This window comes from Lipomyces tetrasporus (assembly GCF_029532465.1).
Source record: "Lipomyces tetrasporus strain NRRL Y-64009 chromosome Unknown POJ06scaffold_5, whole genome shotgun sequence".
In the NCBI taxonomy this organism is placed as follows: Eukaryota; Fungi; Ascomycota; class Lipomycetes; order Lipomycetales; family Lipomycetaceae; genus Lipomyces; species Lipomyces tetrasporus.
The window spans coordinates 1,679,183-1,707,176 of record NW_026611600.1 but is presented as its reverse complement, the minus strand read 5'-3'; the positions used below and the strand labels follow the sequence as shown (position 1 = coordinate 1,707,176).

The 27,994-nt window shown below is 47.9% G+C and overlaps 13 protein-coding genes across 13 annotated transcripts; 6 read left to right on the top strand and 7 right to left on the bottom strand.

Moving 5' to 3' along the window:
• Window positions 1-11: 11 nt before the first annotated feature.
• Window positions 12-1,059, bottom strand: POJ06DRAFT_268396 (uncharacterized protein; the record flags this gene model as incomplete). Its single annotated transcript, XM_056189309.1, has 2 exons — window positions 12-377; window positions 430-1,059. 2 exons carry the CDS (start codon window positions 1,057-1,059, stop codon window positions 12-14), a joined length of 996 nt encoding a protein of 331 aa, XP_056044271.1.
• Window positions 1,060-2,778: 1,719 nt separating this feature from the next.
• POJ06DRAFT_112120 (uncharacterized protein) lies at window positions 2,779-3,955 on the top strand. Its single transcript, XM_056184088.1, has 3 exons — window positions 2,779-3,275; window positions 3,331-3,467; window positions 3,525-3,955. Exons 1-3 carry the CDS (start codon window positions 2,860-2,862, stop codon window positions 3,623-3,625), a joined length of 654 nt encoding a protein of 217 aa, XP_056044270.1. The 5' UTR covers window positions 2,779-2,859; the 3' UTR covers window positions 3,626-3,955.
• A 4,753-nt stretch (window positions 3,956-8,708) lies between these two features.
• Window positions 8,709-9,234, bottom strand: POJ06DRAFT_112097 (uncharacterized protein). The gene is made up of 2 exons (XM_056184087.1): window positions 9,027-9,234; window positions 8,709-8,962 (listed from the first exon to the last, which is right to left on the bottom strand). The coding sequence occupies exons 1-2, from the start codon at window positions 9,154-9,156 to the stop codon at window positions 8,829-8,831; spliced, it is 264 nt and encodes an 87-aa protein (XP_056044269.1). The 5' UTR covers window positions 9,157-9,234; the 3' UTR covers window positions 8,709-8,828.
• A 97-nt stretch (window positions 9,235-9,331) lies between these two features.
• On the top strand, window positions 9,332-11,360 carry POJ06DRAFT_112073 (uncharacterized protein). Its single transcript, XM_056184086.1, has 2 exons — window positions 9,332-9,416; window positions 9,466-11,360. The coding sequence occupies exons 1-2, from the start codon at window positions 9,350-9,352 to the stop codon at window positions 11,049-11,051; spliced, it is 1,653 nt and encodes a 550-aa protein (XP_056044268.1). The 5' UTR covers window positions 9,332-9,349; the 3' UTR covers window positions 11,052-11,360.
• Window positions 11,361-11,669: 309 nt separating this feature from the next.
• On the top strand, window positions 11,670-12,185 carry POJ06DRAFT_238299 (uncharacterized protein; the record flags this gene model as incomplete). The annotated part of the gene is made up of 2 exons (XM_056185988.1): window positions 11,670-11,860; window positions 11,921-12,185. 2 exons carry the CDS (start codon window positions 11,670-11,672, stop codon window positions 12,183-12,185), a joined length of 456 nt encoding a protein of 151 aa, XP_056044267.1.
• A 1,343-nt stretch (window positions 12,186-13,528) lies between these two features.
• On the bottom strand, window positions 13,529-13,999 carry POJ06DRAFT_197103 (uncharacterized protein; the record flags this gene model as incomplete). Its single annotated transcript, XM_056185061.1, has 1 exon — window positions 13,529-13,999. One exon carries the CDS (start codon window positions 13,997-13,999, stop codon window positions 13,529-13,531), a length of 471 nt encoding a protein of 156 aa, XP_056044266.1.
• Window positions 14,000-15,521: 1,522 nt separating this feature from the next.
• Window positions 15,522-17,151, bottom strand: POJ06DRAFT_210532 (uncharacterized protein). Its single transcript, XM_056185432.1, has 2 exons — window positions 16,980-17,151; window positions 15,522-16,919 (listed from the first exon to the last, which is right to left on the bottom strand). Exons 1-2 carry the CDS (start codon window positions 17,115-17,117, stop codon window positions 15,987-15,989), a joined length of 1,071 nt encoding a protein of 356 aa, XP_056044265.1. The 5' UTR covers window positions 17,118-17,151; the 3' UTR covers window positions 15,522-15,986.
• Window positions 17,152-17,451: 300 nt separating this feature from the next.
• On the bottom strand, window positions 17,452-18,525 carry POJ06DRAFT_295671 (uncharacterized protein; the record flags this gene model as incomplete). Its single annotated transcript, XM_056190518.1, has 3 exons — window positions 18,204-18,525; window positions 17,772-18,148; window positions 17,452-17,735 (listed from the first exon to the last, which is right to left on the bottom strand). The coding sequence occupies exons 1-3, from the start codon at window positions 18,287-18,289 to the stop codon at window positions 17,452-17,454; spliced, it is 747 nt and encodes a 248-aa protein (XP_056044264.1). The 5' UTR covers window positions 18,290-18,525.
• Window positions 18,512-19,749, top strand: POJ06DRAFT_253748 (uncharacterized protein). Its single transcript, XM_056187681.1, has 3 exons — window positions 18,512-18,804; window positions 18,856-19,181; window positions 19,232-19,749. Exons 1-3 carry the CDS (start codon window positions 18,534-18,536, stop codon window positions 19,388-19,390), a joined length of 756 nt encoding a protein of 251 aa, XP_056044263.1. The 5' UTR covers window positions 18,512-18,533; the 3' UTR covers window positions 19,391-19,749.
• On the bottom strand, window positions 19,409-20,390 carry POJ06DRAFT_281744 (metacaspase; the record flags this gene model as incomplete). The annotated part of the gene is made up of 6 exons (XM_056189969.1): window positions 19,409-19,558; window positions 19,614-19,653; window positions 19,739-19,815; window positions 19,839-19,931; window positions 19,977-20,156; window positions 20,253-20,390. 6 exons carry the CDS (start codon window positions 20,388-20,390, stop codon window positions 19,409-19,411), a joined length of 678 nt encoding a protein of 225 aa, XP_056044262.1.
• A 950-nt stretch (window positions 20,391-21,340) lies between these two features.
• On the top strand, window positions 21,341-22,470 carry POJ06DRAFT_253744 (uncharacterized protein). The gene is made up of 3 exons (XM_056187680.1): window positions 21,341-21,675; window positions 21,742-22,212; window positions 22,269-22,470. The coding sequence occupies exons 1-2, from the start codon at window positions 21,415-21,417 to the stop codon at window positions 22,165-22,167; spliced, it is 687 nt and encodes a 228-aa protein (XP_056044261.1). The 5' UTR covers window positions 21,341-21,414; the 3' UTR covers window positions 22,168-22,212; window positions 22,269-22,470.
• POJ06DRAFT_268388 (uncharacterized protein) lies at window positions 22,328-22,567 on the top strand (the record flags this gene model as incomplete). The annotated part of the gene is made up of 1 exon (XM_056189308.1): window positions 22,328-22,567. The coding sequence occupies one exon, from the start codon at window positions 22,328-22,330 to the stop codon at window positions 22,565-22,567; it is 240 nt and encodes a 79-aa protein (XP_056044260.1).
• A 1,338-nt stretch (window positions 22,568-23,905) lies between these two features.
• POJ06DRAFT_253743 (uncharacterized protein) lies at window positions 23,906-25,742 on the bottom strand. Its single transcript, XM_056187679.1, has one exon. It carries the CDS (start codon window positions 25,278-25,280, stop codon window positions 24,054-24,056), a length of 1,227 nt encoding a protein of 408 aa, XP_056044259.1. The 5' UTR covers window positions 25,281-25,742; the 3' UTR covers window positions 23,906-24,053.
• Window positions 25,743-27,994: the final 2,252 nt, after the last annotated feature.

Sequence of the window (27,994 nt, the reverse complement as noted above, 5' to 3'; positions counted from 1 at the left end):
AGCTCACGCCATCACTCGAAGACGACGCAAGTGGCGCGGGTTCTGAAATGTCCCTGGACGCCGGTGAAAGCCAGAGCGTAGAAGATCATGGCTGCCGCGGGGAACGAGGTGTCCATACCGACGGTAATAATGAAGACGCTGAAGAAGTAGTATGTCCAGTAAATTGTGTGCGGGGGTCGAGCCGCGGCGAGGATGGATCCAACAAGGTAGGCGACCTGTCCAACAACCATGATCCACGACGCAGGAACCTTGCCAACCAACTTGCCAACGGCCAGAGCGGAGATCAAACCGGAAGGAATGACAGGAGTAAACCACGCCGCCATTTGGACGGCAGTCGTACCACTGATGTTGAGCGCGACTTGTCCGATGTAGAAGACCTATGTTCGGCATTAGTTTTGATGTTTTTGTTGGGTCAAGAGTGGAACTCACCCAGATACCAAAGCACGCCCAGCCGGTTGCCGTGCACGCAAAGACGAACGCAATATCCGAATTGAAAGCAGCGAGGGGCAGAATGGGTGCCTTGGCCAAATAGACCTCAATACAGAAGAAGGCCGCCCCGAAGTGGACACCGAGAATCAGGCACACATAAACGTATGGCTGCTGCCAACCGGCCACCACGGCCTGGTTCCATGCAAAGTTGAACAACAACAGGGCTGTTACACCCGTCAGTCCGCCCGGGATGTCCAAACCCTCGAGCTTCTTACGCAACGACCGATTCCGTTCCGGCTGCACCGGCAGAGGCGGGTGGTCCAGGCGGCGAAGGCTGCGACGCCGGCCATCGCAATGGCCGGGCTCCAGTAGATCCACGACCACCAGCCAGCGCAAATAGGCCGCCGAACAAGAAACCGGCAATGGCGCCAAAGGGGGCGGATCCGCGAACCAGGAGAACGATATATTCTTGCGCTGGCCGGGCGAGTACGACTGGCCCAAGATGGCCAGGCCGTTGGGCAAGGTCAGCGCGGGGCCCATGCCCTGGAAGACCCGTGCAAAGACGAAGAACACATGCGTGGAGTAGACGGCGAGACCGGCGACGAGGGACCACAAGGCGTACCAGGTCATGCCGATGACGAAGACCCTCTTGTTACCAAACCATCGCCCAGACGGCCGCCGATGAGGATGAAGGTGCCGATGGTGAGACTGTAGCCGGCGATCAGTCAGGACAGCTGGCCCTGGTTGGAGATCCCGAAGGACTCCCCGATCACGCCGACGGTGCACAGCGTGTTTCCCAAGACGACCTGGTTGGTGAACATGGCTGTGCAGAGAGTGCCGATGAAGAGGATCTGCCCCGGGGTGGACAATGCCTCGGCGGGGTAGACGTTTCCATCTTCTAGCACTGCCCCAAATTATTCGTAGATATGACACCGAGTTCATCCAAGAGGCTGACAGCCGCTATCACCCAACTAAGGAGCTGTGACTCCCCAAGATCTGGTTGCACGTTGGGCGACTAGTTCCAGTAGTAAAGTTGAGGGATACTTGGCACAGACACCACCAGCGGTTTCCGGTTGCAGGCTTGCTTTTGTTGCCGCACAATACTTTTTTTTGGGATGACCTCGAACAGACAGTCCTGACATTGAACAACTCACCCTAACCTGGCGACATTTGCCCCGACACGACACCCTTGTCTTTGTGTGACTCAATATACATCTAGAGATGAATGCGACCAAAGAGAGGAGTATCTGGCAGCCCAATACATGCGGTACCCAAATTTGGTAAAATCCGGGTGCCCATGCTCGGGGCGAGCTTTCCAATATCGACAGGCCTCGGTCTAAATCTATGACCCTATATCACCCATCAGCTATTCATAAGCTATCGAAAATGCAGAAGTACTGACATTTTTTTGACGCGACTGCTTGTCAGGTGCCGAAAATGAAGACGTCGGCGCGAAGCTTGCGTTAGCGCGATATAATGTTAAGAGGAGACTCCTTTGCAGACAGAGTGCCTGGCAACGGCCCTTGATTATTTCTGAATTCCTGCTGTCAATGCGCGTCGTAACGGTACTTGTTGCGGTTGTCGCTGGTTAATGAACGAATATTTGCTTGCAACAGCATTCAGACTTTCGTGTCCAGATGTTGCCCCAAACGCGCCAACCTACACTTGGCCGTGATATGTATGACGCCGTCACTCGATATTTGAGCCTCCTTATCTTCTCGCTGGTCACAGAGTCAGCGGTTTCCCAATGAGCAGGAATCAAACCCATAACCATTATGAGTATCTAGTCCTGCCCTATGGGCTGACTAATGCTCCTGCTACCGTTCAGCGGTTCATCAATGATACATTCGTCCCTTCCTAGACAAATTGTGGTAGTTTATCTGGACGATATGTTGATATCCTCTCGCTCACTCGAGGAGCTTCATCAGGATGTCCGTCTCAAGGATGGTCGAGTGCCGCACGTCCGCAATTGGCTGGGGAATTGGCTGGGTGTAAGCTCGAACGGATAGAGACGTCGTCTTCTATTAAAATAAGCTCGGCATTTCTTGGCCGGTAGCAGGGCTACAGGTCGAGATGTTCACTTTTACCTCTTTTCAGAGTCTGAGAAGCCCCTCGGTGGAATGCGATTGAATTTATCGGTAACCTTTTTTGTATGGCGGTCCCCCTACTCCCCTACCGTACTTACCCCCCTGATACGCCACTAATATATATAGGGTGTAGTAAAATGTGGAGATACAGGTGCAATGCTCCGCAAATGACTGCTACGGATGGAGCCCCTTGCTAAATAAAGTTTCCGATCTTTAAACTTAAACGCTCTCTTGGATACCACCAGGTTATTCCGAGCATTAGCGAACAATGAATGCTGTTGAACTTTACATGTGAAGTCAAGCCTCCTCAATTTCTCAATATACCGCTACTTTATTGATCAGCATGACTTCGTTGGCAGGCACTAGTTCATCGTCGATCGTCTCTACGTCACCTGTGTACTTTGCAATTGCCAGAATCGATGTTGACGACGGTCAGCGAATTTATGACTTCGCTCACTTTCGCGACTTCGAAAGCGATCTTTGTCAGCTCAAGGAATTCGCTCAGGTCGGAAACAATCACACCGATCGAAGAGGTCATGTATCTTCCGGATGCTTTCTGACCTTCAACGATGCGATAGAGTGGTTGGACCGGCAGGATCAAGCCTACAGGGCCGAATCCGACATTCCTTTTCCTTGGCGACCTGTCATAGTCGGCGTAGCAGCGCATGCCGATGACAAAGGCGGAAGAAAACGAGACTCAATCGGTCAGCCGCGGCCAGCGGTTGCATGCGCGGCATACTTTGGAGACGGTGACTGTCGGTATGTCTGTTTATTGAGACTGTTGTCCTATAATTTTAACGAGGTTTATTCCTAGAAATTTCCGGCAGGCGCTTGACGCTGACAAGCACACCAAGCAGACAGCGGAGCTCTATGGAGTTCGCACGGCATTGCAGAGGGCTCCCCGCTTTAGGGACCTTACGGTATACTTGCGCCACAAATCTGCGAAGGATGGTATGCTTCTTTTGAATCCTCGAGCACGAGTAATCTTACTCCGTTCTAACATACAAGTAGCCTGCGAAAACTCTCGACAGTGGAAAGCCCGAGCTTGGCGAAAGAACGACTATAGCGTCGTCTCCTCTCGAGAGGGAAATCCTTGCGCAGATCATTGATGAAGTCGAAGAGCGAGAAAGTCGCTGCTTACGCATCAGATTTCTCACACATCGGGGTAGTTTGTCTCTGATATGCTGTGAGACGCTTCTAGAGAGCGGTGCTAGTGATTCCACATGCAGGGATATCACCTTAGCCCGCTTACAAGTGTCCAAAGGGAATCAAGCAGTCCAGAAAGCTGCGATTACGAGTCGAAAAGGAAAGGAACGGGTCCTGGATCAGAAATTGCAAGCTGCAATTTATTGGGAGCAAGATGAAATTGCGACTTATGGTCAAAAAATAACTATTTTCTGTGGTTTAGCAGCGTTATTGTCAATATATTTAAGAAATTGGTTTCAGCAACCATTTTAAACGTAGATAGATGATCACTCTTGTTCTAACATTATTACTGTGGAGCCTGTTAGTGTGCAAGACAGTTCTATCCACGCATTGCTTATTCATTGACAAGTGGTGATCGATAAACGTCGGAGACATATAGTCACTCCGCGGATGACAAGTGATGATACCTTCATTCGCATGACTGACTGAAGCCTTATATCCTTGTTGCGACTTGCAAACTGCATCGTTGACTCTAATCTGGCGCAAAACTTAGCCTACTCGTATCATCTCTGGAATTTGTGATAATAATAATGTAATTCACTCCACGTCAAATAAGACGAGCGTAACTGAGTGCCGCCGATACAGAACGGCACGGTGACATAATCCATGTTGGCGTAGTCATCCACCAATTTTGTCCACCTTCAGTACGATTTGATTGAGATAATGCTATCGACACCGCTATATAATAAAAGAGCGGATGTTCTGCTCGATATTCCCAGCATATTAAGAGAGACGAGTTAAGTTAGAACCACAGTGCAGCCATCGTTGGGACATGCTGATTCTCATTAGGTCACTTGGTGACAGTGACTAATTGCCATATGGAACATTATCACTTGATTGTGACCCACACAGATTGTCACTTGGTGATAATAACTAAATTGGCCAACTGACCCTTACCAATTTCGCACCAAAAACGAATATTGTCATTTGGTGGTGATTCCCTGGCACATACCGAATGACAATGACCTAGAGGCATTGACACACAGAACTCGGGAGCCAGTCAACCGTTGTACAACTCTCACGACGATCAATACCTCAGACACTTTCCTCGGGACAGTCCTCAGCCTATATACAAATTGTCAATGCTTGATTATGTCTTCGTATCCTGGAGCAAGGTATTGTCACTCGTTGCCATATGTATATTAGACTCTTGCTATCGCACTGATATGATCATCAATTCATGTAGAGATTCTGGGTCACTGTTATTTTCTAGTTAACATGTTACTGCAAATCCCCACGCCTAATTAATATCTAGTTACTTCTGCTTAATCAAAACCAAAATCGTCAACTTACTGTAGGGCGAATATCCTGGCTGATAATAATACCATGCGAGGCGCCATTTGTGGTTCGGAAATCTTATCGTTCGAGAACTCCATGGACCGATTACCTTCTTACAAACTTATCATCGCGATGCGACCGACGATGCCGCGAATCGATACTAATTCGTTGGTCACGTGGCTAATCGCTACTTGATCAGATACTATCGTATCTAGTTGTGTTGACATTTAGTCAAACCCAACTGTGATAATAGATTCACTAATTTTGAGTAGTCATAGTTGCAATATTTTGGTCCCGACATTCAGTCACGTTACGACAATACCTTTCGAAGTAAATACTCTTGGAGAAAGCGTGACCAAGTATTCACGTCACATACATATGATCGCCTTGTGACCAATTAACTCATTGACCGCACTAATTCGTTGACCACAAGGGGTTGGTGACTATGTGTCCACTAGTCAGATCGTCCGTTTTGTGTTGACATACGGTCCCTGGGTAAGGATACCTTTCGTTGACTCTCGGCACGTGTGCAAACTTTTTGGTCTTCGCATACAAATGTTCACATCGTTACTAACATGTCCTAGAAGCTCAATTGCTAATACAAAATGCCACTCACTAATAGTCACTTCCAGCGGGAGTGACCTAACGCTATTGCTGCCAGATACTGAATGGCACCTTTGTGACCAGTCGGAGGAAAAAAATTGAGAGACCGTTTTTCAAAAACAACTTTGTCATGCCTAACAGTTCGCAGTCGGGATGGAGCTACTCTCGTCTCATGATGAATTCTGAGAAGCCCTCGTACCAATTATATATTGTCATTTCTGTGATTATTTCGTCATTACGAACGAGCAGATGGCTTTGCTGTTGTAGGCAGACTGAATTTGTTATTCTGTCGACGGATGGATAATGGTTCATAAATATCCGTCCCCATTATTTGCATAAATATTTGATATATTTGGCTTACTGAATGCTACCGCTGTGACGAATTGCGTGAAAACAAATCGACAAGTCACTTTACCCGAACAAGCCTGGACAAATCAACTGCCCTGTATAGACATTAATCGAAAGACAAATAAGTCTTGCGTGTAGGGGCTCTCGGCGTCTTAAGATTCACGGTTTGAGCGCTGTCTCGACACGTGAAATTATGACGTTGCATGGCGGGGTTTGTTTCCATTCCTATGAATCATCTGAAGCAATTCTAGGACAAACACAACGCCAGAACTTACTTCTACCGCCATTGAATATTCTCGACTTATGATAGTCTATTAGTTACGAGCTAGTCTCCAATATAGATTGGCAATCATTACAAATAAGTATGAATCGAACCACGAGAATGCTTTTAACAATCAATTAACCGATTCCAGCATCAACAAATATTAGATTGGCACGGCATCTTAGTCGCTGTCGTTGGTGATACTCCTCAAGATCGTCAGCAAGTCTTCTCCGCCTTGCCAGCGAAGAATTGTCATTTCAGTGTGCGAAACAATGTCTCGCATTACAGCTTCCCTTGTCGCTCTTTCCGCCTGCACCATATTACGCTGCTCGGCCAGCTTCGTGACAGCTTTCCGGTATTCGTGATACTCTGCATGGTACTTGACATGTTCCAAAGCTGCGTCGCGTCGGTATCGTTCATTCTCGATACGTTTAGATGCATCGCGCCATGCTGTGGCTAAATTGGCATCCAAATCCGGTAACAAGCAACCATTTGCAGCGAGCTATCGTATGCTATTAGTCTCCGTTTGGTTCAGACTAATTATCACAAAGTTACCTTCTGGAAAAACTGCTCAAAAGTTCCGTCCCACGGCCAAGTTTTCGTGATTGCGTCCAAATGGTCGTTGATTTCGCGTATACTATGTCTCGTTCTGGCCGGGAGGCTAGCTAATAGGGTGAATCCGGAGGATTCAAGCAAAGCAAACGGGTTTTCCCCGTTCTTCATTGGTTGTGCTAAGACCGATTCTGGCAAAGGCGGCAAGGAAGGAGCGTTCTTGTAGTAATTTGTCAGCCATGCTTGGACAATCCTGGATGCTGCCATAGCGGTGCCAGGCAAGTACCTCTGCCAATATTGTCGGTGTTGAACGCCTTGATAGCCTTCTGCCGCGCAATCACCTCCGATACCGCCGCCTCATTACGCTTCCTTTGCTTCCTCTTTCTTTCGACTTCACGGTGTATTTCCTGAGCAGTTCCTGGCAGCTTAACGCTTGCTTTATTCAGGTGGTAATTATCTAGGAATTCTCGATGTGCCACGTCGGTTCGGGCTAGATTCTTGGTGTGCGATACAAGTCTCACGCGCATCCTACCTTTGTGCTCAAGGTCAGATTGCGTGCCTTTGTGACCGGTGAGAATTTGGCCGCAAACAGGACAAGTGATTGACAACCTGTCACTTCCCTGTGGAACTGGCTCAGGGAGTCCGGGGACCACATTGGGAGCCATCTTACTTGAAGGATACTGGAAGCGGCACTTGTGTACTTTACAGCAGCCGGCCAAATGAGAGAAGGATCGGAGGATTCGAGGGGCGGGACAGTGCCTTATATACTTTTTTGATGCTATAGTCGGCCATGGAAGCTTCCGAATCCGACTTGAGTGCGCTAGTCAAAGGACGGCTATACAGTCCAGAACAGTCTTTGTGCAACTTATCCTCCTCTGAAGAGACATCGCACCCGACTCCTTCCGCCGCTCAACAACAAGTTGAAGATTATACTTTCGCAACTGTTCTAGCTATTTAGGAATATTTCCACTTTCATGAATGTGCGCTACACTGCATCCTGTGACCAACGCGATTAATTGGTTGCTGCCAGTGCAAACACATTTTGTGACACAATGCTTTCAGAATTATGTCCAAATTGGTTTCAATTGCAATTTTTGTTGGCTAATACTTGCGTGGTGACCGCTGACTTACCGGGACACTAGACGCCGCCGTGTGGAAGGTCTGCTATTGTTGTGGCCCCGTTGTCCTAGGCCCGTGGCTTAGAATGGGAATCCATGCCGTATGGGGCTATCGAACTCTCTTCTCATCAGTGACTGTGACTAACTAACTTTCCAGAGAATTGGGTCAATATATCCGATAAGGCAGTATCAGCAGCGGTTGATCCCGTTTTCCAACTGTCGACCTATTTTCTGGTGCGCGCTGCGAGTGATTCAGCAATTGTCGGATAAGCCTGTGCTGGCAAATAAGATTTATGAATATAATATCCGAAGGCCATAGACATTCATGAGTTAGTGAGCAGTCTAATACTCTTTGATAGGATTGGTTTCAAGGTGAATTAAATGCGAGACTGCGTTTAACGCCGTTTGACGCCGTTTGACGCCCGGTTGAGTGAAGGTTAACACGGTGGCATTTTTTGTGGTCTGTACCTTGCTACTTGAATTAAGCGCGTCAATCCGTAAAATGCTCGGCCTGTGTCTACAGAGCCACGGTCTAAAGAATATAATAGAATCAAGCTACTTTGGATAGTCCAGAGTCATGGTATTCCACAACCGTCGCAACTCATCCGAACAGCTAAACATGCGGTCCGCAGCAATCTTGTGATGGGCACCATTATTGATGTTGCATCTCACTATTGCATCGAGGTGATAGTTTTTTGAATACATGCAGCCCGTGGTTGTTTGGAGACTAGCTGACCCGATGTTTGATGGGTCTGGAAACTTTTGTATTTCTCAATTAACGCAAAACCAATACTTAGGCCGAACTTTAATCTGCACGGCAGTATGAACCTTGGAAGTCTGCACAGCCGCTATCTCGAAATTTGATTCTGCGGGAGTAATGATGGTGCCAAAAACACCCAAAAGCCCTAAGCCTGGACCGCGTTCAAGCCCAAACCCTTGCTAGCTCTACCCTAGCCCATCCAGGATGGTCGAGTGCGACATGTCCCCCCCCCCAAGTAATATTAACCTGTCCAAAATACTTGTGCCGGCATATTCATCGTACCCAAGTAATTGGGGTAATCGGGTCAGGTCAATGTGTACTCAACATTGTGAGATTTAGAGCAATGCAAACAAAATTAGACATTTAAATCCGTACTAACCTACATTTCGAAGCCGACTCGAACATCGACGTCTTCGGCAAAAGAACTAGCTTGTCAACCTCGCCGTCGCCAATATCATGGACATTTAGCGTCTGGCCGCGGTTGTAGATCGTACTCGAGCTGTCTTGACGCATGTATTAACCAAAAACGCGTTTTGGTTGATTGGATAAGAGAAGCGCCTTCGAGAGCGAAAGGAGGGTAAATAATACTGGGTACAGGTAGTCAAGGACTAGAAAAATTACTGGGTACGGAGGGTAGAGCCTACTGGTATTTTGGACTTTTGCCCTAAATTAAACACCTCGTCGCTCACCAGCATTCTCAGTCGACATGGCTCGCACTCGAGCACAGTTGGCCACCCAGAAGGGGCACACATCGTCGGCGCCAAAAGATCAAGGTACTTATTTCATGAAGCGCCGAGCGATATCCTCGCTGACAATAAACAGGAAAGCGACCCCAGGGCATCCAGAAGCACAGAAGCACTCATCGCACGACACGTCTCCAACACCGACTAGCTCCCGAGCCCACTGAATGCGATCAACCGCATCCATCTCTAACCAAGGAGATTCTATTTCGACAGGTACGGCATTCCTATCTTCACCTCTATGCAGGCACCGAAACTAAGTCATCGAAGTGTTCCGCGACACCTGGCAAGCGTGGTACGAAACGACCCGTCGACGCACTCGATCGTGGCCTTGACTCCCCTCAGAAGGGGTTTCGGCGATCTCCTAGACTGTCTCTTGTGGAGAATACTTCCGACAGACCCGCGAGCAACAACGGTGGCACATACGAGCCGATCAACCCGATCGAATTTTGGGCGAGAGAAGCGCGGTGGCCGCAAGAATACTTTGAACTCGACATGGAGCATTTACTTGCCCGAAAGAGGTCCCTGCCGTCTCTTGTCCGCAAGCAATCAAATTCTACCACGTCCAAGACGCCCAGCGATCAGAAGCCGAGGGAAGAGAAGAGTGCACCTTACCGAGATCCGCGCTATGAGACTCTACTCGAGACCAAAGGCAGTTTCATGGTTAAATCCAACCTGGATATTACCAGCGCAAGCAAAACTTTTGCTAGGACTTTTTTTGAGACGATCCAGGCTGTTCCGGAGGATTCACTATTCCGCGACGATGTTTTCGAATCCACCTGCCAAAAGGTCCACAACAGAAATGAGGCACGAGTCATTCAAGATATCACTCGGCTAATCGTTCCCTCGGCCGAGAGTCTTGCCACATTCGGCGCCAAGCACCTTGACATCTTGATAGAGAGCGTCAACGAGGGCTGGAACAACTCTATCCCGTTGACTGGGACTCGTCCGCAACCCGACTACTCTGTGGGCTTTAGACGCGAGGCATTCACCGACGACCAGCTAGCCAAGCTGTCACCATTCCTTGGCGACTTTATCGCTGGAGACCAATCCTTCTTCATGGGCACGTACTACATGTACTTCCCGTTCCTGACGTGCGAGGTAAATTGCGGCGCGGCAGCGCTGGACGTGGCAGACCGCCAGAACGCCCATAGCATGACCATTGCGGTACGGGCCGTCGCCGAGCTCTTCCGTGCCGTGAAGCGCGACAGCGAAGTTCACCGGGAGATCCTTGGCTTCTCCATCTCACATGACCACAGGTCGGTGCGGCTCTACGGTCACTATCCGGTGATGGATGGGAAGAACACCATGTATTACCGCCATCCAATACATGAGTTTTCTTTCACAGCACTAGATGGCAAGGAGAAGTGGACAGCGTATCGTTTCACGAAAAACGTCTACCACACATGGATGCCCGCTCACTTCAAGAAGATCTGCTCGGCTATCGACCAGTTGCCGGCCAACTTGGACTTCGACGTACCGTCGCTTCCAGAGACAGGCCTTTCCCAGGACTTGGAGAGCCATCATTTGCCGCAGTCGGACGCTGACACCGTGTCACTACCTGTTGAGCACGACGGCCAGTCGAGCGATACGGGGCAGAAACGGGGTACTTCAGGCACTTCATTTATGGGTCCCGGGGCGGCTAAGAGGAGGAAGAGCAGGAAGTAGTGACTTTTTGGTTTCATGTGGAGTTGAGAAGTGCAAACGGTTCAGTTCTAATAACTACATACCTGATTACCGCTACCTAGCTTCATCCTTAGCGGTTCCTTGGCATGCCGAAACACCCTGGTGTTCAATCAAGAATCTTCAATAAAGGGGCCCACGGAACCTTCCTCCTACTGTGAGTAAATTATTGCAGCTGACAGTGTCTGTTACTTTCAACTACTCAGACACGTTTTCTCCAAGATCAAAGACGGTCGCGAGGAATATGCTTGAGCTTGTTATTCAATCGGGCGTTCTACAGCCCATCAGAATTACAGAGATTCCGTTTCGATCAGAGTCGGTTCCGGAACTGAAAGACATACTCTCCAACATGAAACAGAAATTACGACCAGTGTCTGGCGATCTCAGTCACTTGCGGGGTCTTGCAGAGAGATGCAGACATGAAAATTTTTCGGTTGTCCCTGACTGGAACTTTGGTCTTTTCTGATAAAAAAAAGTTATCGTTGTATTCCGTGTCGCTACTCGATTCATCCGATGCGAACATAACCGACATATGTCAAACGCTTTTGAACTTGGGTCACCGATACTCAGATTCAGAAATCAAAATAGAAAATTGGCAGCGGAATGCCCATTGGATGGCTTGGCTCGCCGGATGCAAGCATACTGAACGATCATTCTGATATTCAAGGAACTGTTATCGTGTACGAGTTCGAGGAGGACGCTGAAGACATTGACTTTGTCGTAACATTCTTGGACCAGTATCTAGTACCTGCATACAGATCCTCGACCGACACTAAGGCGCAGTGGTTTTTAGCGTATGCTTGCAGCAGCTTCTTGATCAACGACCTTGTACTACGCTGACTGCTCCTCTACAGTGAAGGCTCGAGCAAACTTTCCGACGTCGGTGCTGAGTTGATCTCGAAGTTGGAAATTGATAGCTCGGAAATTGCGAACGAATTGCTTAATGACAAGGCTTTCCTTCTTGGTAGTAGTTTGTGGATCATTGGCTCTGACGCTTGGTCTTACGATTTTGGTACCTCTGGTGTTCACAATATTATTGCGTCCGGCAAGAATGTTAATATTCTTATCATTGACCAGGCGATGGTTTCCAATATTGTATTTATTGCTTATTGCTTATAGCTGCAATATGCAATACAATATAAACTTGCATATTGCATATGTAAATGTGTAACAATGGCATACCCCGGGTATCTTACATTCTAAACCTGTCGGGGCGTTGATTTTCTTGTTCATTGCCCTGCATGGAGTGTGTTACCCGGCAAGCGCGTGTAATTTACTTGTTTTCTTTCCGTCTTCTCCTATCTTTTCTCTGTTATACGCGTTACGGTTCAGTTCGACAAGTAACTGTATAGCTACGCTTTCTACCGAGATGGCATCGAAACACTTACAATATATCATTGACGATAACGAAGAGACAACTGCATTCTCTAGCCTTGATTCCGAGCGCTTCTCTCGCGCGGAATCACCCGAAGCAACTTCGTCTTACATTGAACGTACAGAGTGCCTTAAAAACTGGACTAGGTTAGGTATAACGCGCAGGGGTTCCATCATACGGGAAGAGGACGCTGAGAGTCTACTTAAGAAAGGGCATAGCGCTGAGACCGTAGATGGCTCAGACGAAATTGTAGAAGGGTATGCCTAGAATCGGGCTTTCGGCAATGCCATCCAAACGAGTGGGCGAAGGCAGACATGGAACATAAAAGAACAACTCCGCCTGAACCAATTAACATATTTAATTGTATGCTCTACGTCCTTCTATAGAAATTATCACTAGAAATCGATTACTACTCATTATTGCAATAGGTTATTGCAATACGCAATATACGATACGAAAATTGAATGCAATATTGAATATTGCATATTGGAAAGCATGCCTGGCGGCTAGCAGTGAACGACAATCATCAATTCCCATCATGAGTTGCAAAAAGCTGGCTACAAAGTGCTGCCGTCTCCCTGCTAAAATCAACCAATGATGCGTGGGCCTGATGGGGCTAGGGCTCGCTACCCAATTCATACATGAGTGTGTGTGCGGTTGTTCTGGAGATTCGTAAACGTCGCCGACGATGTGCGGACGAAGACCGCGACACGGGGTTTTCCTTGGCAGATCCAACCGCACAAGTCAGCTGCACGTGTTGGAATTAAACTTCCGCTGTCAAAATTGAAATCAGGTACGACACCCACCGAATATGTCTTCTTCTCATTCAGCCGAATATTATTGCCGAGACGCAGGGCCGCAGTTCTTTATACACACAGCTAGGTGAAGAACGCCGTGCAGGTTGGAAGTTCGACTCGTCGGGTCGAAGGAATGAACATCTTCATACGACTTGACGTGCTATTCATTAGTCTTGCTACGATGGCGTACAGATTTCATTCATTGCAGATACAGCATGCAAGATACAAACCAGATTTTTAGTCAAACACTTGCCACACTAACCTTTTAGCTAAGCTTCCTTGCAATCACTTTAGTATGATCCGCAATATTTTCCATACAGAGAATAGGAATTCATATAGTAATCCTGAGGAAAAGGCGAAGTACTGCCAATGCCAAAAATTTTGCGGTAGATTGGATCTGACGAAGTTAAAGTCCAAACTCGATCCGTGCCGGGACATGTAACATGCGAAACATCCGGTGCGACCGGTGGGCTAGGTTGTGAATTCCATTGTCCATGGAGTGTGCAGAAGCGACCACCAACCTTGAAGAGCGTGAGGACCTTAGCAGACCCAGCCAGGTCCTGAATCAGTAAGTAATTCGGCGCCATCTCTTTTGTGAGATCGACACCGTCTTGGTATACAACTAAACCACTTGCTTCTGTTACTTGCTGGACACTACCGTCGACAAAAACGTCATATGTCCACATCACTGCACTGACGCACAGTACACCTTTTTTATAGGCTGAGACGACCTGTAGCAGGTATAGGACCAATACCATCATAATAGGGGCAAAACAACGATTCCACCCGGAGACTATGGCTCGAAATACGTGCGACATTTCCAATCCTCTTTAGTAGGTGCTGTTCCGAGAAAGAATTTGCCCATTTCTGTTTGTGTGGGATTGCTTGTTATGTTATATATTTGCATTAATGGGCTGCGCCGCCGAGTCAGTCGGCGGTCATCTGCCGATTTGCCCTTGGCAGTTGCTGATGGGCTGACGCCTAGACTAAGTCATCTATATCGGGCTTTTCGCTTAATTGCAGAACTTCCTTCCTTGGCGTATTTTTAACACCCAGCGAGGTATTTAAATTATTGCTACCGTGGCCACCTGACTGGTTAACCCCCCCCCCCCCCCCCCCCCCCCCGAATCTTGATTGGGCTTGTGCTCGGTGTGGCCAAACCCTAGCCCTCATGACTCAGGCGACCATGATAATATGATTGGTTGGCGATATGTGTCTGCCAAATGATGTTGCGGCCGCATTTAATGGCTGTTCGCGTTCCTGGGCCAGCGGCAAGTTTTGTCGTCGTCAAGGTTCGGTATTCCCATCCTGTTCATCCTCGGCTTGCTGTCGTACATCATAATCCAGAAGAGCAGCGACAAGAAATGTTGAGCGCCAATTCGCCAGCAAGTTAGTGGACAGAACGAACCCACCAGGTTTACGCAGTAGGTTTTCGAGGGGGTAGTAATGTCGTCCAGCATTCGTAGTGCATCTTCTGAGTTCAACCGTCGGACCAGCAGAACTGCGCCTGGACTTTATCACTTTTATCACCTTTTAATAGTATTGTACTAGAACTCCTTAATATTATATTCGTGCTTTAGTTATTGTTTGCATCACCTTTTTTAATTTTTAAGTATTATTTTATTTTATTTATTTCTTAATTTACAAATCTGATAATTAAGTAAATTTTAGTTTCAGCTATATATTTTATAATGCTGAGTACTTGGTCGAAATGATATGCAGCATGGGTTTGTCCACCAAAGCTACCACAACTTGTTTAATATCAACAGCAGAGACAGCGTTATCGCCCTGACGTGAATTGTGCCATTCTTATCTAGAGCCACCGACTCTGAACGGCAAGGGCTCAAACTACTGGGAAATCTCGCAAAGAGCAGCTGATTCATTGTACGAGAATCGACTCGGCCAGCGGGTTGGTAATGCCAAGATGGAGAATCTCGCGTACTTGCAGGTGTCCAGATGTTTGCATCCACGAACCATACCGGTGGCGTGCGAAGCTTCCGGCCTGAATTTATCTATACTGTCGTGCGATAGTTATAACGTAACTTATGGGGATACTGGCGATATGGGGAACCTGGCCACTAAATTCACTCTCCTCACTTTGACCTTGTCCTAGGCGCCACACAATTGACCAAATCCAACTCCGACTCGCTCGAACTATTCTCTACTTCTTCCTCTTCTTCTACTTTATCTACTTCTTCAATTGGGCGCTTACGTGGCCGCCCACGCGGTCGTTTTGCCTTAGGTTTCTCTTCCGCCTCGCGAACGATTTTCAACACCTCCTCTGTTGGAACAAACCAATACGCATATTATATGAGGTGAGATTGATAATCACGTTGATATATAATCTGATGTCCATATGTAAGGCTTCTTTCATCCTCATAGCCATACAAATCAAGGTTATCTTAAGGTTGAACCTGAGATAAGGTTAAGGGTCTCTAAGTCTCATATGGTCATATATGGTCATATCACCAAAGGCCATAGGGTTATATCATATCATATGGGTTTGATATTATATGATATGAGTTTGCACGAACCCATATGATATGATATCATATATGGTAATATGTATTACAATATGACTCATACTACTGCACACACTGACCGCATCCCAAGGTGTTCGATTTCGCTCATCTCTATCGACATCACAACAATCCGGTCATCCTGGGCTGTGCCTTTTAAATCCGCACCGGTAGTTATGGTACACTGCTCGTGGCGTATGGCCCCCAACAGCCTGCAATATCCCTTCCCTTACGTCCATCCCACACCCCTCGTCAAAGACTCCAAAAACCTCGTCCGTAGCCCCTCCTCCCCAATACAACCCACCAGCAACATTTTTTGAAAATTCTCCACATCGCCCCCGGCAGAGCCTCCATCCCACACATCAACGAACTCGTGATAAGTCAGTACGTCCGGCTGGCCCCCGCGCGTGGCCTGCATCCACTCGCCTTCCGACTTGGCCTCCCACAACTCGCCCCGGACCGTTAGAGGTAGGCCCGCCATGTCGGCCACGTTGTCACAGAAGCCGTTTTTGATAGCGTAGTAGATTGCCCGGAGGAAGATCGACATGAGTACGGTTCGTCGCACGCTTTCGATGAATAGCCATTCCCGATACGGCGACGACTGTATCGAGGGAGGGAGTTCGAGTTCACCCCGCTGACGCAGGTGTATCGCCCATGCGTCCAAGACTTGGAACTGTGCCTCTGCAATGCCCCGCTGACGTATATCGCCATCGAAGAGCCGGATGATCTGGTACATATTAAGCGCCTGCACGGAAGCCAACTCGTCTTCAAAAGAGCAATATTGGCGCTTTGAAACCAGTTCGTCGAATTTGCTAGACAGGATGCGAAAGATCAGGGTCTCGTTTGTCGCGGTTTTGGAAAGGTAGGCGGCGCAGATGCAGTACACGTCTTGCAAGCAGGGAGGCAGTGCGTCGTTGTAGAGGTGAGGGTTGATGAATGGAGTTCGCCCGTACTGGACTATGTTTGTGAGATAGTTCTTGAAGTATTGGACACAAGAGTCGAGCCTCTCTTTGCTTAGGTATATATTCTTTGAGGGGATCAGGGCGGGGTTGAGAAGGTCGTCGAATTGGTAGGTGATGGTGGGGATGTTGGTGTAGGGTGGGTATTCGAACGCCAGATCAAAGGACTGAAGGTTCTCTATGCCACCGGGATTGGTTCTAGGCTTGTGGAGATGTTAGCCACCCTCCGCCACTTTCGTCTCGAGGTCAAGATCCAGACTTACATAATTACAAAGTAGGCCTCGAGTGCTGCAGCGAGTGCAGTACGGTTTCTGCAGATCACACCGTCGCTTGGCCTTGACGCAAGCGACGCATGATTTGCGACGAGTGGACATCTGTTGTGATGATGACTTCTCCATCATGGTTGGAGTTCTGGTGCATTGCGACCAATGTACGCCGGAAATGACGACGGAGGGAGGGATTTAATAAATCTAGGAGACTCATGGAGAGTAAATCGACCATTCCTCTTTGGGACTAGCGTAAGTACAGCATCCGCCGAGAGTCAGTACCTCTGCTACACCGTCACATCTATTCCTTTTAACCACAACAAGCCATTCTATTAACATATTATTATCTCGATCTTCGGCTTTGAAAACTGGGAGATTCCAATTTCCACCCGGTCATCTACACATAGTCAAAATTTCCACCCCGTCATCTACACATAGTCACACCACCCACTCATCTTCAGTTTCCGTCCTAAATAAGGGAGAATACGTCAGACCACATTTCGGCGAATTCTTCATCGCGATAATCGTGGTCGTACCCGGCAGTCCCTTCATCTCCCAGAAAGTCTGCATCGTTGCTCGTAACTAGCTGCTGCGATATACCTTCTTCTTGATCTTTTGCCGTCGTCCCATTTTCAGTAGTTGTCAGGTTACTCAAGAGTTTTGGACATTTTCGCCTATTATGACCGGTATTTTTACAAGATCCGCATCGCCTCACTTTCTCTATCTGGTCCGTGGCTATTTGGACAGCCTCAGCTGATGTCTAAAGCCGCCGCGTTCCTCTAGGACGACCTTTCCTCGGAAGTGCAGCTGGGGGATCCTTGAGGTGTAAGAGCATTTCAGTATCGATATGCTGAAACGCGACGTTGAGGGGGGAGACCTTAGGATGTACCCACCAGCGAGGATGAATATCTGTGATGGAAATCGAAACGCCTAGCTCGATCCGATGAGAGCAAGGCAGAAGATAACGATTCCAAGTTGAGCACCCGCAGTTTTCTCTTGAGCTTTCCTCCTCTTGCTGATGCAGTTTCTTCACAACTTCAGCGTATACAAGCTCGAGCGCAGATCGGGAAATGGTAGTGCACAACTTTGGCGTCTCGATCTGGTTCCTAATTTCAAGTCGCACAAACAACGTCTCGTTCGACCCGATGACACTGAGCTGTTGTGCCCTGTCAATGCCCCGGCGGTTTAGTTTTTGCAGCTGTGTATAGTGTACCAGAAGACGAAGTTAGCCCACCCTTCATTGCCCCATGACTCCCTTCAACTCGGGAAGTGGTGCTAATTCCAAAGTTCGGGTCCTGAATCTCCATTAAATCTAATAAGATCGTCAAGTCCGCAGTCTAGGCCGAAGTAGGAATAGGCTGGCGGAGTTCCTTGCATTAGCGCGTGGAACTCCAAGCCCTACCACAGTATGCTCCTCGGGCCTTAGTCGGTGCCGACAAGGACATTGTCAAGTCAGTTTGACGTGTCATTGGTAATCGACATGGAGTCAGTCGTAAGCCAGAAAATATTGCGAATAAAATACATAGCTATGGACATCCTCCGCATCACAAAATGTTCTCTTCTCGGACTTCCTACCTTGCCAGACTTGCCCTTCGTAACTTCAGACATTCACTCCCACTCACCAAGACCATGCCATTCACAGAACTCGCCCTCCCAAAGCTAAAGGCTGGCCCCGAAGTCAAAGCCGCCTTCGCCGCGCAAAGGCCGACTTCAGCCAAGATCCTTGCTTCCCAGCCAACTATAATCCGAGCATTTTTCGGATCGGTGATCAGAGAGAATGAAATCAGTACTGAAGAAGAGAACAAGCCAATTATTGTCATTGGTGCGAGAAAGTCACTCCAACCCGGCAGGCCAATGCTAACATAAGCTCTAGAATGGACCGAAGAAGCGGCATTCAATTTCTTCCTTACCTCAGAGGATTTCGCGGCGTTCATCGGCCCGATTAAGCCGCTTGCGGATGGTCCTGCGGAAATTCAGGTCTTCGACACTGATGTAGGACTTTTGGGGGTCGTGTCGGCGCCTTTAACGGAGATTATTCGTATTCAACTCAAGGATGATGCAGAGTCGGCAGTCGTGACCAAAGACGCCTGGACAGTTTTGGTAAAAGCCCAGGGCAGTGCTGTGCCTGTCACCAGTGGGACGAGTCTGAATCTAAAGGATGGGGTATTCATGGGAACAATTGGGTGGAAGAGTCTTGAGGTATGTAGACATGGATGGACTTGGATCTCAATTACTAAGTATTCTTCCAGGTCCGGGCAAGCACACTTGAAGCTTCGCCAGCCCGCACAGCATTGTCAAAGCTTCGAGACGTCGGCGAGTTTTCTTCCATTCTAATCAAGGTCGAGCCTTTCAAGACGGCGTCGAAATGGGAGGGCATGCCTCGAAGCAAGTTAATTGTGCACTTATAACATCCCCCCTCGTTTATTTTAGCTGATTTTTGAACTGTTTGAATTTTGTCTATGGTGATGAACTCTCAAAACAAGCCCTTGATTCAGGTCCATCTGTAGCCCAACTGAAAGCTGAGGCACTTGTGTGTAATCAGACTGCCGCAAAGTATTCCGTGTATCTTGTAACGCCTTGGTTTGGTCAGTAAAATCATAGTCAGTACAGGGAAATGGAGGAATTTCTCACCTGAAGATATGTTGGATATGGAATCCTCTTCATGTAAGAACTCGGGGACGTTCGAGTTCGGTACTAACAACCTTATGAGGTGGGAAACCAAAGATCAGATATTTTAGAATATTTTATTCGAATACAACAAAGAGGTTATCACGTCAGTTTTGAAACTTCGAAAGAATGACGCCGCGCCAGCGTAGAGATCAGCTTGTTGAAGCTGAATCCTCCCCTAAAGAGTACTTTGGCTTCACCTAAGAGATGAAATCCATCCTTGACGTTGTCCACGAGATTCACATTTCCATCATCATCGCTGCGGTACACAAAATGGCAACTCTAATGCTGATCCTGAGTGGCAGCAGTCGGCGAGAATTGTGATACTAAGTGTATGTGCAGGGTATCGCTATCAATCTGGCCGCGTGTCCGGAAGTCCACCGGATAAATGGTATCAAGAACACCTGAAGGGTGATTCCTCGTTGGATCTCTAACCTGGCTTCCATGACCGGAGTGATGCAAGAAGTTGCAGGTACCGGGCTCGCTCACCAGCCAATCAATAGGCGCCTGCCGCGAGTCAGCGGATGTCAAGGAGACGGCACCTTGGCGCGTTTTACAAGAATGTTATGGCCACTAAGATAGTAGGGGAGCTCGAATAATGACTTGGCAACGTGGATCGTTGGAGTAACCTCGATAGCTAAGGTACTCTGCCGCGTTCTCGACGTCGTGGTGGCATCCCTGCAGTTGATTCTGGCTGCCCGTGTAGTTGATGCCGATGAGGAGCGACTTCTTGCGGACCATCATGAGTAGCTTGATGGAACTAGGTTTCGCAAACGCCAATGGCCAAGCAACTAACAATGTGCCAATATCTCAGAGTAGGGGGTGAGATGTGGGGGAGTGGCATGCGTTCCCGTCCACAGACTTTCAGGGATTGACGCTAGTGGCGAGAACCTTACCCGAAGAGGGTGCGCCTCAAGCCAATCGGCGCTCAGGGTCTGATTCCATTTTGATCCTGACCAACTTCACGTTGTTCTTGTTCTGAACATTTTCGTATCTGAAACGTTGACCCTCCAGCAATTTCTTGGAATAGGCTTTTTGCCGGTTTCTGTGAGGGCTTATTGGATGTGACGTCAAAAATGATCCACGAACGCCCATACGTTGACTTCCGCTGCTAGTGGGCGGAGTTCCGCTCACTTGGGCCATGCTAGATTGCGCTGAGTGGAGAAGCGCCACCCGGCTGTCGACTTGATGATTTGAAAGCAAGACTGCTCTTGACATGATGATTTCAAAGCAAGACTAACATAAAGCCCATATCAGGGTATATTGCTGGTATATAAAACCCGGTCCTATACTTGCTGCTATGTTGCGTTACCAGCAGTAAACACTGTCTATTTAACCACGCTCACCTGGCATTTCTCATACAATCTCACATGATCAATATCTGTTAACACGTCCTAATGAGTACCCAACTGGAATCAGGTCTTCCGCGGAAGCTCGTAGTGGTCGTCGGCGCCACTGGTGGACAAGGAGGATCTGTCATAAGCCGCCTCCTCGCTGATGGATCTTACCGGCTTCGAGGAATAACTCGCAATGCCCAGAGCAAGAGCTCTCAAGCTCTGACTACAAAAGGCGTTGAGATGGTCACAGCTGACCTCAACGACGCAGAGTCTGTTATAGCTGCTTTCAAGGTATTGCAATCATGAGCTTCTAGACACGTTGATCACATTCACTCAAATTAGGGCTAATCATACCTCAGGACGCCAACATAATTTTTGCCTTCACAAACTTCTTCGAACCATTCGCGACCTCTGGACCAGAAGTAGCCATGCAGGTTGAATACACTCAAGGCGTCAACCTCGCCAAAGCCGCGTCAGCGACAAGAAGTTTGGAGCACTTCGTCTGGAGTACGCTCCCTGATAGAAAAGCTATCTCCAATGGAAAATGGACAGTCCCGCATTGTGATGCAAAGGCCCAAGTTGATATTTTTATCAAGAAAGACAAGGCGCTGCTTGCAAAGACGACGTTCTTGTGGACCGGGTTCTTTGCGGAGACACTGCATCATCCAATGTTTGTGCCTAACTTGCTGGTATGTGACTGCTTCCCCGGTACTTTCAGGGAGTAAAAAGAATGAGATTATGCTAAATCTTGTTAGCAATCCTCTGGTAAACGCATCTGGCTGCAGCCTGCTCCTCCCTCTACCCCTGTCTTTACTATCGGAGACCACACCATCAACATCGGCCACTTCGTTCACGCCATAATTCAGCAGCCAAACCTGACTCTCTCCGGGAAATACGTGTTCGCCACTACGGAAACCACCACTATGGGGAAACTCCTGGATCATTGGAGTGAGATTACTGGCAAGGAAACGGAGTACTTGCAGATCTCGTTGGAGGAGTACGATCGTCTTTGGCCGATGTGGGGAATGGAGGTCGGAAGGGACCTGAGGTGCTGGGATGAGTTCGGAGCGGAGAGCTGGGGTAGTGAGAAGTGGATGGGGAGGGAGGAGTTGGGGTTGGGACATGAGTTGGTAGGTTTTCGTGAAGCGCTGGTGGCTCTAGTGGAGAGCCCGCACAACTGATTCCATCTATCCATGCGTGTAGCCTAGATATTAAAATGCCAGATTGTATTGTTCTAATCACATAGTTGCAAATGCCATGCACGCTAATAAATCGCATGCAGGCATAACGATCTAGCCTGCATTAAGGGGCCATTAGCGATATTGACGATACGTGTGAGAAATGGCTATGAGTGTGAATATGGACGATGAATCTGAAGTGAACAATGGAGGGGAGGCTGAGACTCTGATCTCGATGATGACCAGTCTCACGACTATTCTAGTCTATATATACACGAACAACACCTCAAACCGAGGTGACGAACTAAACTCAGAACTCCCCGCTCGCCCACCAATGCCGCCGAATGAACTAGCTTCATTCGACTATCTCAGAACACAGCAACCACAAGATCAGAGCTCATGATCTTGTGAAGTGGAGTCACGGCAGAGCCGCTAACCAGATCGGGCAGGAAAGTGGAGAGTGGCCAGCTCTTCACCAACCTAACTCTAGGATCAACCAATCTCCAGTGACCAGAAAAGCGGGGTAGCTCTACCTCGGAAGAAACCGAGAAATAGTCCCACCACACTGGAAGTGGAGACTGATCTACCTCGGAAAAACACCGATCTCTCACAAGGAGGAAGCTAGCTAACCCGGTCAGTACATGAAGGTTAGCCGAGGGAAGCATAAATAGAGGTGTTTGTCCTCCCTGCCTCACACAAAGTATGAAGTTCATTAGTAAGAGTTCCAATATATCCATGGAGTCTACAAGAGTTTTCGTCGACAATGTCGACACCTTTCTGTCCCGCATCCCAAGCATCATCGCACAACACAAATGCGGAACGAGAGGCTAGGGCGGAGTGTGATTATTCGTACGCAGAGCTCAAAGTCCGCGTTCACAATTAATGAGATACTGATACTAACTTCAACCACATATCCGTCATTAGCTATCATAATGAATTCTCTTAACAATTCCTCTGACTTAATGAGCGATATGAGCGAGCCAGTCTCTCTTGCAATTTATCGTTAATAATGCGGTTCCACCCACCACTGCGGAGGATACCCTAGCACGTTGCGACCCAGCTCAGGGTCGTGCGAGAGTCAATCATTAGCAGGCGAGAAGACTTGCAAAAGGATGTGACATTCGATTGAGTACCTTCACCGTCAAAATATCTAGAACTTTCTTGTCCCTGCTTGAGAATATCCGGTTGACGGAGGACCTAGTAAGGCGATGATATGTGCCAAATGTCTGTCATTGGAGAACGTTGGCATCTCAGATTGTGCCACATCAAAGGGCCCACTCCCTTCGAGTAAATCCCAGATCTGGATTGCATATTAGTTTCCAACTGTCTTAAAAAGCACAGAGTTGTTTTCACAATTGAGTCGCCTGAGATGCGTGTTGCGCATCAGGTTAGGTCTTCAGACCGTCTTCTCCCCTCAGAAGGTTCCGCGGGAGATCAATTCGCAAAAACGTCATCGGACCAGCGTTTATTTTAATCATTAATCGCTAGTTAATTGGCAGCGCGAGCTTGAGCTGTGGGCTTATGCATATTATACTCTAAATGTCGGCTTGTGTACTAATCAATGGTTCACTATAGGGAAGGATAGTTTGGATTGTGGGGCGTCGGCTATATCTCCCTACGCCACTGACGAAATCATCTACGATAGCTTGAATGCACTTCGTAGTTCGAATAATAATACCTTCGGGCCAATACTGGGCGAACTTGAACATCCTTAATCGAAGGTGTTTACGGATATTAAAAAGGCTGTATTTTTCCAGAATTAAAATTACAAAGACAGGACATAAGGGGTGGATAAGGAAAGATTAAAGACGGAGTACCCTCTATATCCCTGGTATATTTTCGAGGTGGTAGATAGCTATTAGTCCAAGTGCTACGTTTGTAGACACCCTTTAGCTGATGAACGTGGTCAGGTCTCCATTGGTGGCGTTGGTATCGTTGCGTCCAAGGGATCCGAGACCGAAGTTGGTGATAGAACCGCGAAGAACACCGTAGTGAGTGATGTAGGAGTCATCGGTAGTGTTGGGAGTGATACCGGCACCGAACAACAAAGTGGCGATGTGGTTGTCGTTGTTTGGCACGGAATCACTGTCGTTTTGCCAAGTGGCCTCGTCAAATGTGGCGACGACCAATGTTCCCTGTGCGGTCAAAGCCGGCAAATACAAGTCCAAGAAAGCGTTGAACCAGATGCCACCGGTGGTCGGCTGGTGGACATAGTCGCTGTCGGATTCAGGGTCGTGGGCGTTGTGGAGCATGTCTGGCACGTAGAACGAGTAAGGAGGCAAGTTGTGGGAAAAGACGTCGGCATCGAACTGCGCCGTGGCGTTGAAGATCTTGCTGCACCGAGTGTAGTTGGAGGTGTAAGTTGAGAACAAGAGTGCTGACAAATCCAGACGTCGGTAAACGGGACCGCTCCAGTCAAGGTTGGTACCGTCAAGAGGACCCGGGAATGGGAAATTGTTGCAGTCGTTGGGGCCACGAGCGGTGGCGATAGGTGTGTACCATTCCGCATAGGTGGCATAGTCAAGACCTGCTTGGTCGAGCAAGTCGAAGATGGTGGAAACATTGAAATTGTACCAGTCCTCGGCCGCGGCGCCGAAGAAGTCACCGGCGACGATGGCGGCGTAGTTGGGCAAGGATGGGTGGGTAATTCCGTGACTGTTGGTCAAGAGCTTGCCGCGGGTGGCCAACAACTTCCAGTACGTATCATTCATGGTCCAGCCGTAGACCTCATTTTCGAAAATGATGTGCAAAATTTTCTTAAATTTGCCGACACCCGAGGGAGTAATCTTCTTAGGCGTGGCTTCATTGATAACAAAGAACGGGTACACAGTTTCAACATTGCCCAAGTCATTGTTCAGTCCTGGGTCGCCAGAGGCAGTGACGTTATAGATAACGACAGTCTCATTGCTCACATCCCAGCTGTAGTAGCCACCGTAAGTAGCAGGATCAAACGGCACTTTGTATTCGAAAGTATAGTTGGCTAGAGCGGAGTCGCTGCTTTGGTAGACACCGCCACCGACGTTAGGCACCATGCTGGCCGGTAGGACGCTCTGTGCTGATGAGGTGCCAAGCAGGGCCGCGAAAGCGGCGACATTCGCAGCTCGGTTGAATCGCATGTTATTCACAAAGGAAGTTGAGGGCTGAACACTGGATAGACTGCTGCGTCGAAACTATCGGGCAAGGTGAGATCTCGATCTCGATGATCCGTTATATATCTCCTTGCAGATCGTGAAGGCTTAGCAGCTCGAGAGGCTCATCTCTGTACTGAATAATAGCAAATGGAATCATGACGGGCCATATCTGTGTCGGCATCGCACAACGTGCTCATGTGGTTGGCGCTCACCTAACAGTTTGACGTTAGTCTAACGAATGATCCTTTCTGCCAAGTAAGAAGAGTAGACAAATAGGTTGATAGCTCGATCGGTAACGGCACGGGTGCTCATGCGCGGCAGCAATTGGGTGCTGTTACTTAAGGTCAGTAATTTTTTCGCTCATCTCCACCGAACAAGGTGGAAATGAAGTCTCACCTAGGTTGAAATTTTTTGCAGCTGCTGCAGGTCGAATTTGCAAATTTCACGGTTGGTGCGGGGCTCCGATGGGTCTTGGGAGGTTTGCCGTATATAAAGTTTAAGCCAAACAGACTCTTGGCGAAGTCAAATCAATTTCCACGATCATTACGAGCCTTAAGTCGGACACCAAACATTCTGGAATCCTAGCATAAACCGATTTTAAGCACGACTGGTCTCATGCGACCAGTCCTGTTAGTGACTGTCACTGAGTTTTCCTGTAGCTGCTCTAGAAGATCAGAGGCAAACCCGGCAGTCGGGACTGTCAACTCTTTGTGCCAATTCGCTGTAATGAGCGACGTCAGATCCATAACAGGCACGTCAGATAATGTACCTAGTATCTTTCCAAATAGATAGAATCAAGAAGAAGAGATGTATTAATCCTAGACGATGCAGTCATACTGAGTCTTGTTGTACTTTTGAAACCATCTCTAACCGGAGTTGGTTGGTTGCGTACAGTGGCATCCATCATCATTTGTGAAGCCAATTATGACGCACGATAGAAATTTGATGTAAAGAGTGTAAGCGTCGGCCAAGAACTGTGCTGCTGACTTGCAAGCAGGGTGGACAACTAAGCAGTCTTCCATTATGGCCATAGCCGCCATCAACTGATGGGAATAAACAATAAAAACGAGAACAACAGTAATTCAAAATGCCGAATGCCGAAAGCGGCAAAAGATGTGAAAGATGGTCGATGACGAGTGAAATCCCGCATAATTTGATTCTGGAGAGGCAGCCACAATTTTAGGCAGCCTAAGTGGGACACGTGCATTGGAAAAGAGAGAAAGCTTGGTTAACTTAGCACAAAAAATTCAGAAACCTTAGCAATAAGATCAGCCTCAGGCATATGAGGAGAACCTTATTTCTCATTAACCTTAAGAGCAAGGTTAGTCGATATCAAGTTGTTGCAGCCATCGTGCGGGATTTAGCTTGCTACACTATATATAACTAACTGCCGGGGAATGATTTCCTCCGACGCGGACTTGCCAATTACGTCGTAACTCCGAATAAACAAAACCTGCGGATTCCCCCGACTCAAAGGCTCAGGCCAGTGCAGTGGATCATAAACGGCTCTGCCAGCTTTGCCAAGGTCACGAGATGCAATAGAGGGCAGCAATAGTCCAACCAAACACCGAATGATGAAATCCTAATGCCGTAACGTTTTGGGTATATCCAGCCGAAATGCAAACGAGATCCTGAGTTTAGTTGAACATGTGTGACCATCAGCTTCTACGCAAAATGCAATGAAATTTTTACTTCGACTTTTGATCTGCCGGGCTCTCTGCCGGAAACAACGCCTCTCAGGCCTGGGTCACCAATCTTAATTCGTGAATGAGCTTGACATAGTTATGAGCCCTTCGCCAAAAAAGGCAATGTCGGCTTAGAATTATTCCACACTAGCTTCCTTGTTTGGATTAACAAGTGCATTTGTGGGTCAATAACAGAGAAATTTTGCCACAAAGTTTCTTAACTTATCCTTTATCGTGAACCTGCCTAACTAAGTAATTCCTGGCCCTAGCGCAATATTTCCTAATGCGGATAAACTTTTGCTATGAAAGTTAAACCTGTTCAACGCGCTAAGTTTATCTACAAAAACAACGCGTCCATCTCCTCGCGAATACGAGCAGTGAACGCGACCGTGACAACATGGCAAGATTTAATGCACAACAACGCAGGCGTATCGCATCGGCGACTTGTGTAATGGCAGCTGTACCTGTGCACCTTGAGATTTTGCGATTCATTCTTATAACTGCTGCCCAAGATAGTTGGCCCAGAACTTCCCCGATCCCATATGACAATACCGTAGCCCTGAAATGCCCAAATATTCGAATATAATTGCGAATTTATTCGTCATTCGTGTCCACCCCTATCTGGCCCTAGGGGTATGCATAACGGATACGGATATGGAATATTTTACCCGGATATGGATATCCATATAAAACCTCCAAGGGCTTACCGTAGTCCTGACACTTTCACTGCATTTGAAGGCGTTGGTGGCTCGATATCCTCAGTCGATATGATTGATACGTCAAGTCTGATGTCACGGTCTTATGATAAAGACAATAAAAGTGTATTGATTTACTAGTAGAGCCACTAAGAAGTGTGGTATCGACAGAGCAAAAGAAAAAGAGACAAGTGACAAGTGACAGCAAGTGGGAAAGGGCGTGTTTATGTTATGCGCCTTGCGGCGTACACTCAGCCACCAGATGTTGCCGAGGCTAACCGCCAAGGTCCCTTCCCGACACGTGTTATAGCAACAGTTA